Source organism: Girardinichthys multiradiatus, chromosome 5 (assembly GCF_021462225.1).
Source record: "Girardinichthys multiradiatus isolate DD_20200921_A chromosome 5, DD_fGirMul_XY1, whole genome shotgun sequence".
Lineage (NCBI taxonomy): Eukaryota > Metazoa > Chordata > Actinopteri > Cyprinodontiformes > Goodeidae > Girardinichthys > Girardinichthys multiradiatus.
Genome location: NC_061798.1, coordinates 37,573,962 through 37,592,477, shown reverse-complemented (window position 1 = coordinate 37,592,477; position 18,516 = coordinate 37,573,962). Strand labels below are relative to the sequence as shown.

At 42.9% G+C, this 18,516-nt stretch overlaps 1 protein-coding gene across 2 annotated transcripts in view; it reads right to left on the bottom strand.

Annotated features, from left to right (window-relative positions):
• Positions 1-475: 475 nt before the first annotated feature.
• tab1 (TGF-beta activated kinase 1/MAP3K7 binding protein 1) overlaps positions 476-18,516 on the bottom strand; it is a 28,662-nt gene continuing 10,621 nt past the window's right edge. The window contains exons 7-11 of one of the 2 annotated variants that reach the window (XM_047366888.1): positions 14,586-14,697; positions 11,500-11,644; positions 11,102-11,315; positions 6,853-7,006; positions 476-1,107 (exon numbers count right to left, since the gene is read on the bottom strand). In XM_047366888.1, coding sequence (XP_047222844.1) covers positions 882-1,107; positions 6,853-7,006; positions 11,102-11,315; positions 11,500-11,644; positions 14,586-14,697 — 851 coding nt within the window. In that variant the 3' untranslated portion in view covers positions 476-881. The remainder of the gene's footprint in view (positions 1,108-6,852; positions 7,007-11,101; positions 11,316-11,499; positions 11,645-14,585; positions 14,698-18,516) is intronic. The other variant, XM_047366889.1, reaches the window with a different exon arrangement.

The following is an 18,516-nucleotide window of genomic DNA, read 5'->3' as shown; positions in this document are numbered from 1 at the left end:
CCAATTTTATTTATAAAATAAAAAACTACTTCTAGAACCTGCAATTAGGATACATCAGATCTTCTGTCAGCCATCCCAATTAAAATCAGTGGGCGGCGCAAACGCTGCTCTAGTCAGAGATTGGCCCGAGGTGAATTTGCAGTTTAGGTTAGCCAATCAGTGACAGTTTAACCAATCATAAAATAATTCACATTAATAAATGCTATAATGACTCTAGATGCTTTTAACATATGAGTTTAAATTTTACTAAGTACATTTCTCATTTCATTATTTCTCTATGCATTTAATAAGGCTGTATTGATGATTCAATATAGATATATTTAATCCATTAATTACAAGGTTAATTAGGTTCTGGCATTTTGTCATAATTAATTTATTGTTTCCATTGCAGCACCTTTGAGGTTCCATAAAGTTGCAGAATAATCTGAATGTGATTTTGTGGAAAATGTGTTTAGAGAAAACCGCAGACAAGTTCTTAAATTATCAGAATATAGAATATATTCAGACAGCAAATAAAAAAGTACTTTCAAATGCATTCATTCATTACAGTTTAAGGCCTTAAAGAACAGCATCATCCAGGTCATGGATTTGCATTCAACAAAAACTTCAACAATCTGGATTACAGTTATTGAATCATGACCGTTTGTGTTTTAAAGAAAAAGGAAACATTAATCTGGGTGTGGTGCGACAGCGCTTCCTCACAGTTTCATTGCAAAATACCTCACAGGCAGGTCACTCCACATTATGTTCACAAACCTGCTTTAGGACAATTAGTTTCTTTTGCAGTACATTAACAGTGTATTGTTCATCATTCTATAAAAATACACTTTTCCATATTGTTCATGTCCCTCCTTGAAGCCAAAGCCTTTAGACCTTCCTCCTCATTGGGGTCCAAGGCCTCCCTGTGTGCTCTGGCTGTCGCTGTTGTCCCCTCCCCACAGTCTGTAAAACTGACTGAAGTCCACATAGGGTGGGACCCTGCCCGTCTCATCAGGCTGCAGAGCTTGGCTCCCTCTCTGGCGAAAGAGGCTTCCATCCCCTGAGCTGGAGCTGGAGCTCTGTGTCTGGGTGTTGGTGGACTGCAGCGTTGCTGTGGGGCTCTGGCTGCTGGGAATAGAAGAGGAGAAATGGGTGGAGGAGGAGAAAGTTGGGTGGTGGGAAAGAGTGGAGGAGAAAGAGGAAGAGACAGGTATAAGGGTTGGACCAGACGAGAAGAAAGCGGGAGCACCATAACAGGGAAAGAGGTCCATGTCACGAGTGGAGAGACAAAACAGAGAAGTGGATAGAGGGAGGGGAGGAGAAGGCCGGGGAGTGGTGGAGAGAGAAAAGTCAGAGGTGGAGGGCAGGAGACGAGGGGGAGGTTGGGGAAGAGGGAGTTCAATTATGGGTTGCAGGATGTCAACAGAGGCTTGGCACGCAGTCAGGTTCAACATGCTAAAAGAATGGAAAAACGGGAGGCAAAGACAGAGTGTAGGACGCAGGATGGATAACGACAAGCCAGGGTCAGTAAAAAAAGAGAAACATAGATGTGAGTCAGACAGCGAGAGAGAGGCTGGAACTCACAAAGGAGGTAGACCTGCATAGTGATACCTCAGAAGGACTAAACAGAGCAGCAAAAAGACAAGGTGCACAGGCAGAAACCGTAAGGCAGCAGCCATATTTAAGTGCTAGTTAGTGCTAGAGACTGTACAGTTACAGAGTTAAGGTAACTTCAAACACTTATGCCGTCAGGTAATACATGTATAATTATAAGAAATACAGTTGCAGCAGATAGTCCTAATTTCAAATGTTGATCCAGAAGGATGTAATCTAAAAACGTTCATCAATAAAACACTTACTTGTCCATACACCCAAAGGCCTCATGAAGCATGACACTTTTACAAAACCTAGCATGTGTACTATTTGACAAGCTGAAATGGGAGCAGTCAAGTCTTAAAGAGATAGTTCCAGTTTTTTTCTAAGTTAATGTTGAGCTGTCATGACTCAGATGCCTCATTCGAAGTAGAAAGTGGTTAACTAGGTAGTGACTTTACCAGCCGATCAATGTGTGTGTTGACTGTGCTGAAGTTCCCTGAGGCAAAACAGTCATGAGACACAGTTTCAGTTTATCCCAAAGAAACCACAACTGACAGGGAAAATTAGTGATTATGAATGTGAAAAAAACTGCCTTGTTGTGGGAGTGAGGGAAGTGAATATTTGTTAGAGCCAAATTATATAGAGGAAGAACAGTTGTTTGGAGAAACTGCTGGTAGACCCAAATGATAATCTGCAGACTAATTTAGCATGTAGCTAGTGTATTAAGACAAACAGTCTGAAATGGCAATGCACACAAAATAAAAACTTTTCTGTTTTTCTTGTTTTTAATTATGGAAATTCACTATTGAAAGGTTTCTGTCAAGCAGCGGCTAACTGCTCGACTCCTCCTGAGAACACCTCCCCCCCTCAACTCTCCAAACAGATTCGGGTTTGCCTACTGAGACCAACTGTCTAATACAGTGCCTTGCACAATTATTCATACATGTTCATCATTCATGTTGCAACCAGTTGATGGTGAAAGTGTGGTGTGCTTTTCCTTAGCTCCCTTGCATTAATATTTTGCAGAACCAACTTTTGCTGCAATTGCACCAGCAAGACTTTTGCAATCTTTTGACTATTCATCCTTGCAAAAATATCTTAAACTTCATTAGACTGAATGGAGAGCTTATAGAACTGTTATAAATTTTTATAGCTTGCCACAGATTCTCATTGAGTTCCTAGCTAAACTTGGTCTTGCCATTCTATCAGATTAAGATACTTTGAAACCATTCCACGATAGCTCTGGTTGTATGTTTAGAGCTGATGTGAAACAGGAAGACGAACCGCTGCCTCAATATTAAGCCTAGTAAGTTCTCATCCAAAGAGGATTGGGTGGCGGACGAAGGTGGAGACCTCAACGGCCCGATCCCCGGATGCTTAGGCTGGCTCTAGGGACGTGGAATGTCACCTCGCTGGGGGGGAAGGAGTCTGAGCTTGTGCGGGAGGTCGAGAGATATCGACTAGAAATAGTCGGGCTCGCCTCCACGCACAGCGTGGGCTCTGGAACCCATCTCCTTGAGAGGGGTTGGACTCTCTTCTACTCTGGAGTGGCCCACGGGGAGAGGCGGCGGGCTGGTGTGGGTTTGCTTGTTGCCCCCCAGCTCAGCCGTCTCGTGTTGGGGTTTACCCCAGTGGATGAGAGGGTTGTATCCCTGCGCCTTCGGGTTGGGGAGAGGTCTCTGACTATCATTTCAGCCTACGGGCCGAGTGGTAGTGCAGAGTACCCTGCCTTCTTGGCGTCCCTGTCGGGGGTGCTGGATAGTGCCCCTCCCGGGGACTCCATTATTCTGCTGGGGGACTTCAACGCCCACGTGGGGAACGACAGTGACACCTGGAGAGGCGTGATCGGGAGGAATGGCCTCCCCGATCTGAATCCGAGTGGTGTTTTGTTATTGGACTTCTGCGCTAGTCACGGATTGTCCATAACGAACACCATGTTCAAACATAAGGGTGTCCATCAGTGCACTTGGCACCAGGACACCCTAGGCAGGAGGTCGATGATCGACTTTGTTGTCGTATCATCAGACCTTCGGCGGCATGTTTTGGACACTCGGGTGAAGAGAGGGGCTGAGCTGTCCACTGATCATCACCTGGTGGTGAGTTGGATCCGCTGGAGGAGAAAGCCGGACAGACTCGGCAGGCCCAAGCGCATAGTGAGGGTCTGCTGGGAACGCCTGGCGGAGCCCTCGGCCAGGGATGTATTCAACTCCCACCTCCGGGAGAGCTTCGACCAGATCCCGGGGGATGTTGGAGACATAGACTCAGAGTGGACCATGTTCTCTGCATCTATTGTCGATGCTGCTGCCCATAGCTGCGGCCGTAAGGTCTGCGGTGCCTGTCGTGGCGGCAATCCCAGAACCCGGTGGTGGACACCGGCAGTAAGGGATGCTGTTAAGCTGAAGAAGGAGTCCTATCGGCTGTGGTTGGCTTGTGGGACTCCTGAGGCGGCTGACGGGTACCGTGAGGCCAAGCGTGCTGCGGCCCGGGCTGTGGCAGAGGAAAAACTCGGGCCTGGGAAGAGTTCGGTGAGGCCATGGAGAAGGACTACCGGTTGGCCTCGAAGCGATTCTGGCAAACCGTCCGACGCCTCAGGAGGGGGAAGCAGTGCTCTGCTAACACTGTTTATAGTGGGGGCGGGAGACTGCTGACCTCGACTGAGGACATTATCGGGCGGTGGAAGGAGTACTTCGAGGATCTCCTCAATCCTGCCATCACGCATTCCGTGGTGGAAACAGAGGCTGGGGACTCGGGGTTGGACTCTTTCATCACCCAGGCTGAAGTCACCGAGGTGGTTAAAAAGCTCCGCGGTGGCAAGGCTTCGGGGGTGGATGAGATCCGCCCTGAGTACCTCAAGTCTCTGGATGTTGTAGGGCTGTCATGGTTGACACGCCTCTTCAACATTGCGTGGCGGTCGGGGACAGTGCCTCTGGACTGGCAGACTGGGGTGGTGGTCCCCCTTTATAAGAAGGGGGACCGGAGGGTGTGTTCCAACTACAGGGGGATCACACTCCTCAGCCTCCCTGGTAAGGCCTACGCCAGGGTATTGGAGAGGAGAGTCCGACCGATAGTCGAACCTCGGCTTCAGGAGGAACAGTGTGGTTTTCGTCCCAGCCGTGGAACACTGGACCAGCTCTATACCCTCTACAGGGTGCTCGAGGGTTCATGGGAGTTTGCCCAACCGGTTCACATGTGTTTTGTGGACCTGGAGAAGGCATTCGACTGTGTCCCTCGTGATGCCCTGTGGGGGGTGCTCCAGGAGTATGGAATCGGGGGCCCTTTATTAGGGGCCATCCGGTCCCTGTACGAGCGGAGCAGGAGTTTGGTCCGCATTGCCGGCACTAAGTCGGACCTGTTCCCAGTGCATGTTGGACTCCGGCAGGGCTGCCCTTTGTCGCCGGTCCTGTTCATAACTTTTATGGACAGGATTTCTAGACGCAGCCAAGGGCCGGAGGGGGTCTGGTTTGGGGACCAGTGGATTTCGTCTCTTCTTTTTGCGGATGACGTGGTCCTGCTGGCCCCCTCTAGCCAAGACCTACAGCATGCGCTGTGGCGGTTCGCAGCCGAGTGTGAAGCGGCTGGGATGAGGATCAGCTCCTCCAAGTCCGAGGCCATGGTACTCGACCGGAAAAGGGTGGCTTGTCCTCTTCAGGTTGGAGGGGAGTTCCTGCCTCAAGTGGAGGAGTTTAAGTATCTCGGGGTCTTGTTCACGAGTGAGGGAAGAATGGAGCGGGAGATCGACAGACGGATCGGTGCAGCTGCCACAGTAATGGGGGCGCTGTGCCGGTCCATTGTGGTGAAGAGAGAGCTGAGCCGAAAAGCAAAGCTCTCAATTTACTGGTCGGTCTACGTTCCTACCCTCACCTATGGCCATGAACTTTGGGTCATGACCGAAAGAACGAGATCATGGATACAAGCGGCTGAAATGAGCTTCCTCCGTAGGGTGGCCGGGCACTCCCTTAGAGATAGGGTGAGGAGCTCGGCCATCCGGGAGGGGCTCGGAGTAGAGCCGCTGCTCCTCCACATCGAGAGGAGCCAGTTGAGGTGGCTCGGGCATCTATACCGGATGCCTCCTGGACGCCTTCCTCGGGAGGTGTTCCAGGCACGTCCCACCGGGAGGAGGCCCAGGGGACGGCCCAGGACACGCTGGAGGGACTATGTCTCTCGGCTGGCCTGGGAACGCCTTGGGCTCCCCCTGGAGGAACTGGAGGAGGTGTCTGGAGAGAGGGACGTCTGGGCGTCTCTGCTGAGTCTGCTGCCCCCGCGACCCGGTCCTGGATAAGCGGAAGACGACGAACGAACGAAGTTCTCATCCAGGATTGACCTCTGTGTAGCTTCATCCATCTACCCATCGTATCTCACCAGCTTCCCTAACCCTGCTGAAGAACAGCTTATCCACAGTGTGATGCTTGCAGTTGTGCAAACTTCTTTTAATTTTAAAGTGATGCTTAAAGCTTGGGATAGTGTTTTATAACCTCCTCGGTCTTCATGATGCTGTTTGTGCTCTAAGGTTCTCCACCACACATTTGGGGCCTTTACAGAACGTCTGTATGTGTACTGAGATTAAATTACACACATCTCTCTACAATTATTTGCTGCTTTCTGCTAGTTCCTCACAATACAATCACAATAAAATACATTGAAGCTTGTGGTTGTGACATGACAACTGTGAAATTCTTCTGCAATGCACTGTACCACTTCAAAGATTTGACATTTGTAAAACAAATCTGATTTCACTGAACATGGACTCTCTATTACAACTGTACAAAAAGGACCATGAGTGATTTAATTACATCTAAAACAGATTTATTTTTGTATTATTAAAAAATTTAAAAATCCCTTCTTTCAGCTGTAAATGATAAGACTCTCCTTTTTCAGCAACTGACTGTTAAATGCTGCACAGAACAACTAACAGCACTGTGAGGAAATGAAAACTTTGCCTAAATGTTGATAAACACAGCCGTGGGGGGACACAGGGGAGTGAAAATCAAACGCACCTAAAAATAAATACAGCAGAGGAGGAATGAGAAAGTCTAATCTTGCTTATTTAAAATATGCTTAAAGTAAACTCAACAATAGGGCGAGGAGTGTGAAGGCAAAATGAGGCACTCTTTGACTGTCAAGCCTACAACCGTAGAACAAAGAAATACAAATAAAGGTTTAGCAAGAAAAACACAACAGTAGCGTGTCAAAAAGACAGGGAAAAAACATAGTGAAGCTAAAGCAAAGCAGGAGAAAGGGAGGAGAAAATCAGCAGGGACAAAAAAAACCCAAGCTTACCCTGGTGTGGGGGTGCGTTCTTCCTGGGTGGAGGCGGTGTTAGTCCCATTAGTCAGGGTACTTTGACATGGCATTACAAGTGAGAGTGTCACACTGGTTTTACTGGTGCTCTGGCTGTTAGAGTATGGTACTGAAACTGGATAGATACGACCACCTGAAAGACATGAAAATGATTAGTTTTAAATACCATGACAAAAAATCCCAGTTATTTGTATTTTCACCCTCTCCAAGGGTGTGGATGAGTGGTTTACTGATGAAAATGGGTCGGGTGAGACACAAATTTTATGTTTTTACAAAAATATATTGCTGGACAGATGGTGATAAGCAGTGTGTAATTTCAGTGTGAAAATGTGCTTCTTGCTAATGCAAAAAAACAAAAAACATGTTATTTTGACTTTTTTATTCTTGTTTACACCTTTGAAAGTCTGATAAAATTTTCTCAAGGCCCAGAACTAAAAATCTAAACCAAATGTAAGAGCCAGTGCAAGCAAAAGGACCTCCTCCTGAAAAAAACACTGCTCTGAAACACAAACCAATGAGTGTGTACAATCTAGGCATCTACAGGTCCTTCTCAAAATATTAGCATATTGTGATAAAGCTCATTATTTTCCATAATGTCATGATGAAAATTTAACATTCATATATTTTAGATTCATTGCACACTAACTGAAATATTTCAGGTCTTTTATTGTCTTAATACGGATGATTGTGGCATACAGCTCATGAAAACCCAAAATTCCTATCTCACAAAATTAGCATATTTCATCCGACCAATAAAAGAAAAGTGTTTTTAATACAAAAAACGTCAACCTTCAAATAATCATGTACAGTTATGCACTCAATACTTGGTCGGGAATACTTTGGCAGAAATGACTGCTTCAATGCGGCGTGGCATGGAGGCAATCAGCCTGTGGCACTGCTGAGGTCTTATGGAGGCCCAGGATGCTTCGATAGCGGCCTTTAGATCATCCAGAGTGTTGGATCTTGAGTCTCTCAACGTTCTCTTCACAATATCCCACAGATTCTCTATGGGGTTCAGGTCAGGAGAGTTGGCAGGCCAATTGAGCACAGTGATACCATGGTCAGTAAACCATTTACCAGTGGTTTTGGCACTGTGAGCAGGTGCCAGGTCGTGCTGAAAAATGAAATCTTCATCTCCATAAAGCTTTTCAGCAGATGGAAGCATGAAGTGCTCCAAAATCTCCTGATAGCTAGCTGCATTGACCCTGCCCTTGATAAAACACAGTGGACCAACACCAGCAGCTGACACGGCACCCCAGACCATCACTGACTGTGGGTACTTGACACTGGACTTCTGGCATTTTGGCATTTCCTTCTCCCCAGTCTTCCTCCAGACTCTGGCACCTTGATTTCCGAATGACATGCAGAATTTGCTTTCATCCGAAAAAAATACTTTGGACCACTGAGCAACAGTCCAGTGCTGCTTCTCTGTAGCCCAGGTCAGGCGCTTCTGCCGCTGTTTCTGGTTCAAAAGTGGCTTGACCTGGGGAATGCGGCACCTGTAGCCCATTTCCTGCACACGCCTGTGCACGGTGGCTCTGGATGTTTCTACTCCAGACTCAGTCCACTGCTTCCGCAGGTCCCCCAAGGTTTGGAATCGGCCCTTCTCCACAATCTTCCTCAGGGTCCGGTCACCTCTTCTCGTTGTGCAGCGTTTTCTGCCACACTTTTTCCTTCCCACAGACTTCCCACTGAGGTGCCTTGATACAGCACTCTGGGAACAGCCTATTTGTTCAGAAATTTCTTTCTGTGTCTTACCCTCTTGCTTGAGGGTGTCAATAGTGGCCTTCTGGACAGCAGTCAGGTCGGCAGTCTTACCCATGATTGGGGTTTTGAGTGATGAACCAGGCTGGGAGTTTTAAAGGCCTCAGGAATCTTTTGCAGGTGTTTAGAGTTAACTCGTTGATTCAGATGATTAGGTTCATAGCTCGTTTAGAGACCCTTTTAATGATATGCTAATTTTGTGAGATAGGAATTTTGGGTTTTCATGAGCTGTATGCCAAAATCATCTGTATTAAGACAATAAAAGACCTGAAATATTTCAGTTAGTGTGCAATGAATCTAAAATATATGAATGTTAAATTTTCATCATGACATTATGGAAAATAATGAACTTTATCACAATATGCTAATATTTTGAGAAGGACCTGTATAACCCAAGCACAAAGTAGTTCGTTCGTTCGTTCGTCGTCTTCCGCTTATCCAGGACCGGGTCACGGGGGCAGCAGACTCAGCAGAGACGCCCAGACGTCCCTCTCTCCAGACACCTCCTCCCAAGGCGTTCCCAGGCCAGCCGAGAGACATAGTCCCTCCAGCGTGTCCTGGGCCGTCCCCTGGGCCTCCTCCCGGTGGGACGTGCCTGGAACACCTCCCGAGGAAGGCGTCCAGGAGGCATCCGGTATAGATGCCCGAGCCACCTCAACTGGCTCCTCTCAATGTGGAGGAGCAGCGGCTCTACTCCGAGCTCCTCCCGGATGGCCGAGCTCCTCACCCTATCTCTAAGGGAGTGCCCGGCCACCCTACGGAGGAAGCTCATTTCAGCCGCTTGTATCCGTGATCTCGTTCTTTCGGTCATGACCCAAAGTTCATGCCCATAGGTGAGGGTAGGAACGTAGACCGACCGGTAAATTGAGAGCTTTGCTTTTCGGCTCAGCTCTCTCTTAATTTTGCTGTTGCACAAAGTAGTGCAACAGCAAAATTAATAACAATCATACATAATATGATTTGGAGTCATTTTACAGAACGCATTATGCAAAATGTTAAGTAGGATCATATTTATAAGTATAAAAATAACTCAAACGATCATAGATATGCATCTTATTGTCAAGCCCACTGGAGTGGGCTGGTAGTGAATAGAAGCAGCTGAAGGTCTTCTAAATTATAAGTCAGCGTTTTAAATGTGAGAATTTAACTGCACTGAAGTAATGTTTCTGTGAAATTGAGGGAGAAATTATTACGTTATTCTGGGGTACCGTTCAAACTCGAAGTTCATGTAGAGTAAGGGTCCTCAAAACATTCAGCAAACTTTAAGTAAAGAGACACTCTGCACTGAATTAAACATTGAATGGGATTAGATAAAGTACAAATAAAAAAAAAACAGACAGCAGCTCCAACACATGTTCATTTGGCTCATTCAGTAAGGGAAAAAAAGACTGTGCTGCAGCTAATTAGACCATTGTGACCAGTAGCATTCACCTGAACAGGTGATCAGCACTATGCTGAAAATTTTACACAACTTTAGAAAAAGAAAACACATTTTAGATAAACTTTACATCATTACACCTGAAAGAGACTTGTTCTAACAGTATCAAAGGATTAGTTACTTCAACTGAACATAACATGTACGCATTACTTACTGAAAGCTAGAATGTTTTGATTATAATTTTATCTCCTCTTTGCAGTCCTTTCCTTAATAGTTTGCTGAAATATCCACAGTCTAAATTGCGGCTATGTAGCAAACACAGACTATGTATCAGTGTGGTTGACATTAAACTAGAGCTAATGATTATTTACAGCATTTGAGAAAGGTATCTGTCCTGACCTAATAATAAAAAAAGTTACTGTACTAATCATTTTTTTAAAAACACAGCTCCTGAAACGTTTTGATTTTAAAAACAAGGAGACAGCATGCCATCACACCAGCCAATAATGCATTGCTTTGGCATCGAGTGTGCAAGTTCATCTTGCATGTGCTGCCCTCCGCTGGATGAGATAGGCGAGCACCTGTGGCTTACATATGTTTTGTCTTCTTGTCTGGTCCGTACCCGGACTGGTACAAATACATGTACACTTGTCCCAATATTAGAATCCCAACCATTGTGAGCTATTTCATAGAAATACTAGAAACTGAGATGCCAAAATAACTCAAATTGTGAATGTTAACAGACCATATCTTTGCTTATTTAAAAACACAATTAAAAAATAAAAGCCTAGACATTATGGTTAAAAATAGGCTTAATAAAAGGTAATGTTTAGTAAGATGGGTTTTTCTAGAGGTGAAACAGAACTCTGAAGCCACTGTTCACAATCTGAATACCACATTTTCCAACCTATAATTTGAAATAGCTATATAATAAAAGAACATTGTAGCAGTGTAGCTATTATAGATGTCTTTAAATGAGACAGGCTTTCTGAGAATATTATTAAATGAGGAACACGGTGGTGATGGAGCCATTACAGAACAAATGTTTTTTTCCGAGACAGGCCTTCTGAGAATGCAATTTTCTACCTTGTGTGGGCGTCAGAGCTGCATCCGCCAGCGGGTAATTGATCGTGCGAATGAGCAGGGTCATGTCCTCGTGTCGAGAGCAGTAGGCTGCTCTCTGACGCCCGGACACGAAGACGTCGTGGTGAAGCCTCTTGACCCGCTCAACCACAGACTGAGCCACTGCCTCCAAGCTGGTTTGCTGGGCCAGCTCTGCTGCAACCATGGCCACAATTTCCTATCAAGAAAAGGGGAGAAAATTACAAAAAACAAAACGTGAGAGGACAACAGGAAAATTTTTTTAAAATTTTAACAAAATTATAATGGGACTGACTTAGCAAAAATAAATGCATTTGAATGACAAAGAAAAACATTTCATGCGAAGCTTCTACAGCAAAAAATAAGGTCATGTTGTTGCTAACCTGATTGACCTGTTCTGGGCCGTGGGCAGACTCAAGGGCATTTATTAGGCCCTCTGACATCAACAGCAAGAATCCTGTCACACTGTCCAAAGGGTGGGTGCCATGGATCTCTGGCTCAGCGATGATGGGCTTCGCCTTGACCGCACTAATAGAGAAAAAAAGACACGAAAGGACAGATACGTCAACATGATGCAAAGACAAGAGAGAACAAGGTCTGCAAAATACGAGTGGAAGAAAATATGAGAAAATCTACAAAAATCTGGTAAAAAGAATAAAGTTAAAAATCAAGGAGGCAGTAAAACATTAGAGACTGATGGAAAGAACACAGATGATGATGAAAAAGACACTTGCAGATGACCTACAGACAATAACCCCAGTTTATCGTATTGATCCAAAGAATCTCTTACATGTTGTCTGAATTATCTCCTGCTGTAATCTTTCTGAATGAAGTCAGAGTATTTCGTAGGAGGGAGGATAAAACTGTCTGATATTACAATAATGATGACCATAGTAAAGAGAAGTAAAGATGCCGATGAAAGACTAAAAACCATTTTTACTATAAAATGCTTTATTAAATGACACAGCATAGATTGAAACAGCTAACTCCAGTTTATAAAGGTTTGGATCCCAACTGCATTCAGTTTTAGCAAGATGTTTTTATTCAATGTTTAATAATTTTTTTATTATAGTTTTTTTGCCTTTAATAATGGAGGTAAATCCTTCTCCTTCCAAGGTGGAAAGATTATACAACATTGAACCTCTGTGATTTTTCTTTTTTAATAATTGGGTGCAAGTTTATTTATTATAGATTTTCTTTGATCAGCACAGGATCAAAATTATACAGTCAGGCTAAAATATATGAATCCACCAACACAAACATTTAAACAAATGTTCTACAGCAAGTTGAGGCAGGATCCCCTTATGGTATGTGATTCCAGAAACTCAACGTTAGCCTTCTAAAACCAGTTTTGATGTGTGTTCATGATCACTGGGAAGTGGAAACACCCAACTGTCTCAACAATCTGACCTATCCCTCAGAGATGAATAGAAAATGGTTAGTATGTTCACGGTCAAGCCAACAACCACCAAGATTTCAGCCTCATAAAAGGAAAATTCCTGGAATGAGTTTTACCTCACAATGGACTGAGAAGGTGACAACCAAAAAAAAAACAAAACAAAAAAAAAGACTGCTTCAAAATCAACATCTTCAAGCATGACTGTAATTTGCAGCTGTCTACATGGTCAAGTTCAATGCTTTACGGAAAAAAAACATTTATAGTCAGAGGAGACAAAGACTGACCTCTTCAGCCACATTATCAGAAGCATGTTTGTAGAATTTAAGATTAGGCTTTCAAAGCTAAGAACACTGTACCAAAACTGTGAAGCACAGTGGTGGTAGCATAATGCTCATGGTCTGTTTTATAGTATTGGTACTCGAGCATTGAACAAAGCATCAAAACTACGTTCGGAAATAAGGAAGCAGGATCAAGCTGATATGGTATAGCCTCATAATAATCCTGAAAATTATTGGGCTATGCTAAAAAGCACGGTCAGTGCGGGGCCTTGTTGATGGATACGAAAAGGACTTTGATTCTCTGCAACTTAAAAAGGTTTAACAAAACATTAGTGGGTGTCTGTAAATATTTGGGCCTGTTTGTATAATTTTGTTCCTGGGTGGATTAGAGAAAATCAATAAATCCGAACTTGTGCACATATGTTTTGCTTTTCAAGATCATTCAAGTTGTAGGTTGTATCAACCCACTAAAAGAAAAAAAAAAATCATATACATCAATAGAAGCCTAAAATTATTATGATATTCTTGCCCATGATGAGTACATCAACATTTCTGACTGCAACTGTATGTAGTTTATCACTTTTCAGCAATCATGAGACCTGAGGCAGTTAATGTCTCAGGCCAAGAAACGGTAACAGCACTTCTGCCAAATTATCTCTTAAGATATTACAGATGCTTTTGGTGACTTTAATTTTGAAACTTTTCCCAAGTCTATTAGTCTTATAATCAAAGGACATGAGTACATGGCAACAAAAATATGGGAAGCTGGTAAACAAATATGCGTATGACTATATCTATACGACATGATATACCGTAAATTCCGGATTATAAGCCGCTACTTTTTTCACACACTTTGAACACTGCGGCCTATAGAACGGTGAGGCTAATGCATGTTTTTTTTTTTATGTCACCAAAAACATTTTGCCTGGTAACAGTCGACCAATCAAATTGATGAGTAGTTCAAAGAGGTCCAATGAACTTGTGCGATGAATCAAGAGCGCTTTCACAATTCAATTACCGGTATTGTAAATCAGACATTTATATTCATCCTCATCAACATGGAAAATCACCAACGGGTTTTGAAAGGCTGGACTGCTGTGTGATTAAGGGAACCGGATGTGCTCAAGTAAGAGCGTCAACGAAGAGGCTGCAGTGAGTGACGAGATCCTGAGGCTGTACAATTCGGACACTGAAGAACAGGACTTTGATGGTTTCAGTGTGCAGGAAGAAGATGAAGAAGGTTATCAATGACTTTTGACCTGGTAGGCTGCAGTATATATCGGTTAGGAGATATTTGAATGTTGTTTGTGCACTGTTCAGTAAAAAAGCATTAGCAACGAAATGTGTGTGTTACTGATAACGTACGTATATTAAAAGGTAGCCGTGTTAGCCACTGTCCGAAAAGCAATTGCAATATGCATTTGTTTATATTACCATACGGATTAAGTTAAAAGTAAAAAATTCTTCACGTGCAATATCTTTCTGTGTAGATCATATTACAAAGTGGGACACCCGCGGCTTGACATCCGGTGCGGTCTGTACAAGTACAAAATTGGTTTTCTTTCTAAAATTAGAGCATGCGGCTTTTTATCAGGTGCGCTCTGTAGTCTGGAATTTACGGTAGGTATTTTTAAATTATTCATTTCTCAGAAATATTCGCTTTGCTTTAATGGACAAAGCACAAATGTAACCATGGTAACAAAACATGATGCAGTCAAAAAAATTATTAAAAAAAAAATTTACTGTTTGAGCTGCAAACACATTGTAAAAAAATTATATACACAGGCATCACCTGAGCAGATCAATTTCATTGTAGTTAATCTTTACTCTGTAGTCTCCCAGCCTCCTGGTGCTGGTCTGTCCAGCTATTTGTCCTGCTTGTCTTATACGAGCTGGATCCACACCTACAAAACAGGAGATACACAGTAGATACAGTGGAGCAGACATTAAGCACACTCACCTGAGATGAATAGTACAAACCAAACAATGAAGCAAGCCATTCTGTAAGGGGAAAGGAAGAATGGAAGCAATAAAAAGAAGCTGTAAATGTGTGCTGCGAACAGGAAAGGAACACATGAATTTGTAAGGGGATGAAAGGAGATGTGATTCTCTTGAATCATCCACAGAAGGACCTGAGCAGCAGAATATTCATGACTCTCAGCTGAGAGCATTGAATATGAGCAAGATGAATAAGAACAGAGTGATCCATCTTCTTTAATGGTGTGGGGTAAATAGCCCAAATATTAATGCACCCCAAATTGCCATTACACCCATATGCTGCCTCTTCAAAACTTGCTTTCATGTCTGTATGTTCTTGTCCATTCACAGCTTTCATCACCAGACCGTTAGCTGTGATGTCAGCGCTTCACTTTTTTCACATTTTGTTTTGTTACAGCCTTATTCCAAAATGGAAATAGTTAATTTTCCTACTAAAAGCTCTACACAGAACAACCCATAACAATATGAAAAAAGCTTATCACATTTACGTAAGTATTCACAACCTTTGCTCAATACTTTGTTGATGTACCTTTGGTAGCAATTACAGCCTCCAATCTCCTTGAATATGATGCCCCAACCCTGGCACACCCATGTTTGGGCAGAACCTCTCATGCTCCATCAGTTTGGATGGGAGATGTCGGTGCACACCCATTTTCAGATCTCTCCAGAAATGCTGATTTGGATTCAAGTATGGGTTCTGGCCAGGCCACTTAAGGATATTCAGTCCTAGAATCGAATCCACTCCTTTGATATCTTGTCTGTATGCTTGAGGGGGCCACTGTCCTGCTGAAAGATAAATGGCCACCTCAGGTTGAGGTCAAGAGCACTCAGGAGATTTTTGTTTTGAATGTCTTTTTACATTGCTTCATCTATCTCTCTATCCTGGCTGGTTTCCCAGTTCCTGCCACCAAACTACATCCCCACCGCATGATGCTGGCACCGCCATGCTTTACTGTAGGGTTTGGTCTTTGTTTCATGAGAACGGTGAATTTTATTTCTTATAGTCTGAGAGTCCTTCAGGGGCAGGTTGCTGCACTCCAGGTGGGCTCTCATGTGCATGTTCCTAAGGAGTGGCATCTGCTTGGCCACTCTGCCCTACAGGCCTGATTGGTGGATTGGTGCAAAGATGGTTGTCGTTCTGAAAGGGGCCCCTCTCTCCACACAGCTCTTGGTCACCTCCCTGGGCCTTTCTATGCCAATCGCTAAGTTTAGACGGCCGGCCAGCACTAGGAAGAGTCTGAGTGGTTCCAAACTTCTTCCACTTACGGATGAAGGAGACTACTGTGCTCATTGAGAATTTCAAAGAAGCATAAATCTTTCTGTACTCATCTCCAGATTTGTGCTTTGAGACAATCCTGTCTTGGACCTCTGCAGAAAATTCCTTTGACTTCATGCTTGGTTTGTGCTCCAACATGCCCTGTCAACTTTGGGACCTTATATACACAGGTACATCTCAAAATTATATTATTGTGTAAAAGTGCAATATTTTTGCCAGTCATTTCAGAAAGTGAAATGGTTATTTTAAGATAACCACGGCCAAAATTGAATAGGTTAAAAAATAATCTAAAAGGAGGAAATCAGGAAAATCTCATAAAAATAAACACAACTCAGACCGAAAAGAAAAATAAAACAATTAAATGTGGCTTACTGAACATAAGATCTCTCTCTTCAAAGACATTGCTAGTTAGTGACCTGATTTGTGACAGATTGATTTATTTTGCCTCACAGAAACCTGGCAGCAGCAAGAGGATTATGTTACTATAAATGAGTCAACTCCTACTAATTATTAAAATTTTCACATTCCTCGATATACTGGGCGAGGAGGAGGAGTAGCAACCATCTTTAAGTCCGATTTATTAATTAATCCCAGACCAATCAATAGCTACAACTCTTTTGAATATTTTGAATATTTAATCCTTAGTTTTCCTCATCCAAATTGCAAAGCACTAAAACCACTTTTGTTTGTTGTTTTGTACCGTCCACCAGACCCTTACTCTCAATTTTTAGATCAGTTTTCAGACCTTTTATCTGATTTAGTGTTAAATACAGATAAAGTTATTATAGTGGGGGATTTTAACATTCATGTTGACACTGAAAGTGATATCCTAAATATAGCGTTTAATGCTATCTTAGACTCAATGGCTTTGCTCAAAACATTAACAAACCTACCCACCTTTGTCTTCATTCTCTGGACCTTGTGCTGACATATGGCATTGAGTGTAAAGACATAACAATATTTTCTCATAACCCTGTCCTGTCTGACTATTTCTTAATAACCTTTGAGTTTAATTTAACCGAGTACTCCACACCTGAAAGAAAATTTCATTACAGTAGATCGTTATCTGGCGATGCTGTAACAACCTTTAAAGAATCTGTTCCACTTTTAATTTCCTCATTACCACTGAAAAGCACAGTGGAGGGCAATAATTCTGTTTCGGCCCCTTCACAAATTGATTTTTTTGTTCAGTGTTTCTTCATCATTGCGTGATGCATTAGACAATGTAGCCTCCTTGAAAAAGAAGGTAATTATTCATAGGAGGCAGGCTCCTTGGTTTAATTCAGAGCTGCATACTTTAAAGCACAATATTAGAAAATTGGAGAGAAAATGGCGCTCTACACACCTAGAGGATTCCTATTTAATCTGGAAAAATAGCCTACTGTTGTATAAAAAGACACTTGGCCAAGCTTGAACAGCTTATTTCTCATCATTAATAGAAGAGAACAAGAATAATCCTAGGTTTCTCTTTAGTACAGTTGCTAAACTTACATAGAGTCATAGCTCTGTTGAGCTATCCATTCCCTTAGCTCTTAGCAGTCATGACTTTATGGGATTCTTCTTAAATAAAATGTATTCTATTAAAAAGAAAATCTTTGACATACTCCCGAAGATGATTACTTCATCCTCAGCAAGTGAGACAACATTGGAAATAACTGTTGAACCTGATCTGTGTTTGGACTGTTTTGATCCTGAGAAGCTTCCTGAGTTATCAGAAATATTAGCTTCATCTAAACCTTCAACTTGTATGTTAGACCCAATCCCGACCAAATTATTTAAGGAAGTGTTTCCTCTAATTACCAGCCCCATTTTAGATATGATTAATCTATCTTTAGTAAATGGATATGTACCACAAGATTTTAAGGTAGCTGTAATTAAACCTTTACTTAAGAAACCTTCGCTTGATCAAGATGACTTGAAAAATTACAGGCCTATATCCAATCTTCCATTCTTATTTAAAATTCTTGAGAAAATAGTTGTTAATCAAATGTGTGTGCATTTACACAGCAATGACCTGTTTGAAGAGTTTCAGTCAGGCTTCAGAGCTCATCATAGCACTGAAACAGCTCTGCTGAAAGTCACTAATGATATTCTTATGGCCTCAGATAATGGACTTGTGTCTGTACTTGTCCTGTTAGATCTCAGTGCTGCATTTGATACAGTCGATCACAATATTCTCTGGATGGAATATGCTGTAGGGATCAGGGGAACAGTGCTAGACTGGTTTAAATCTTATCTGTTTGACAGATTCCAGTTTGTTCATGTAAATGATAAATCATCTTTAAACTCCAGGGTTAATTGTGGAGTACCACTGGGTTCAGTACTTGGGCCAATTCTCTTTACTATATATATGCTTCCAATAGGTCAAATTATCAGGCAGCATAGGATCAATTTTCACTGTTACGCTGATGATACTCCGCTTTACTTATCCATAAATCCTGATGAACCC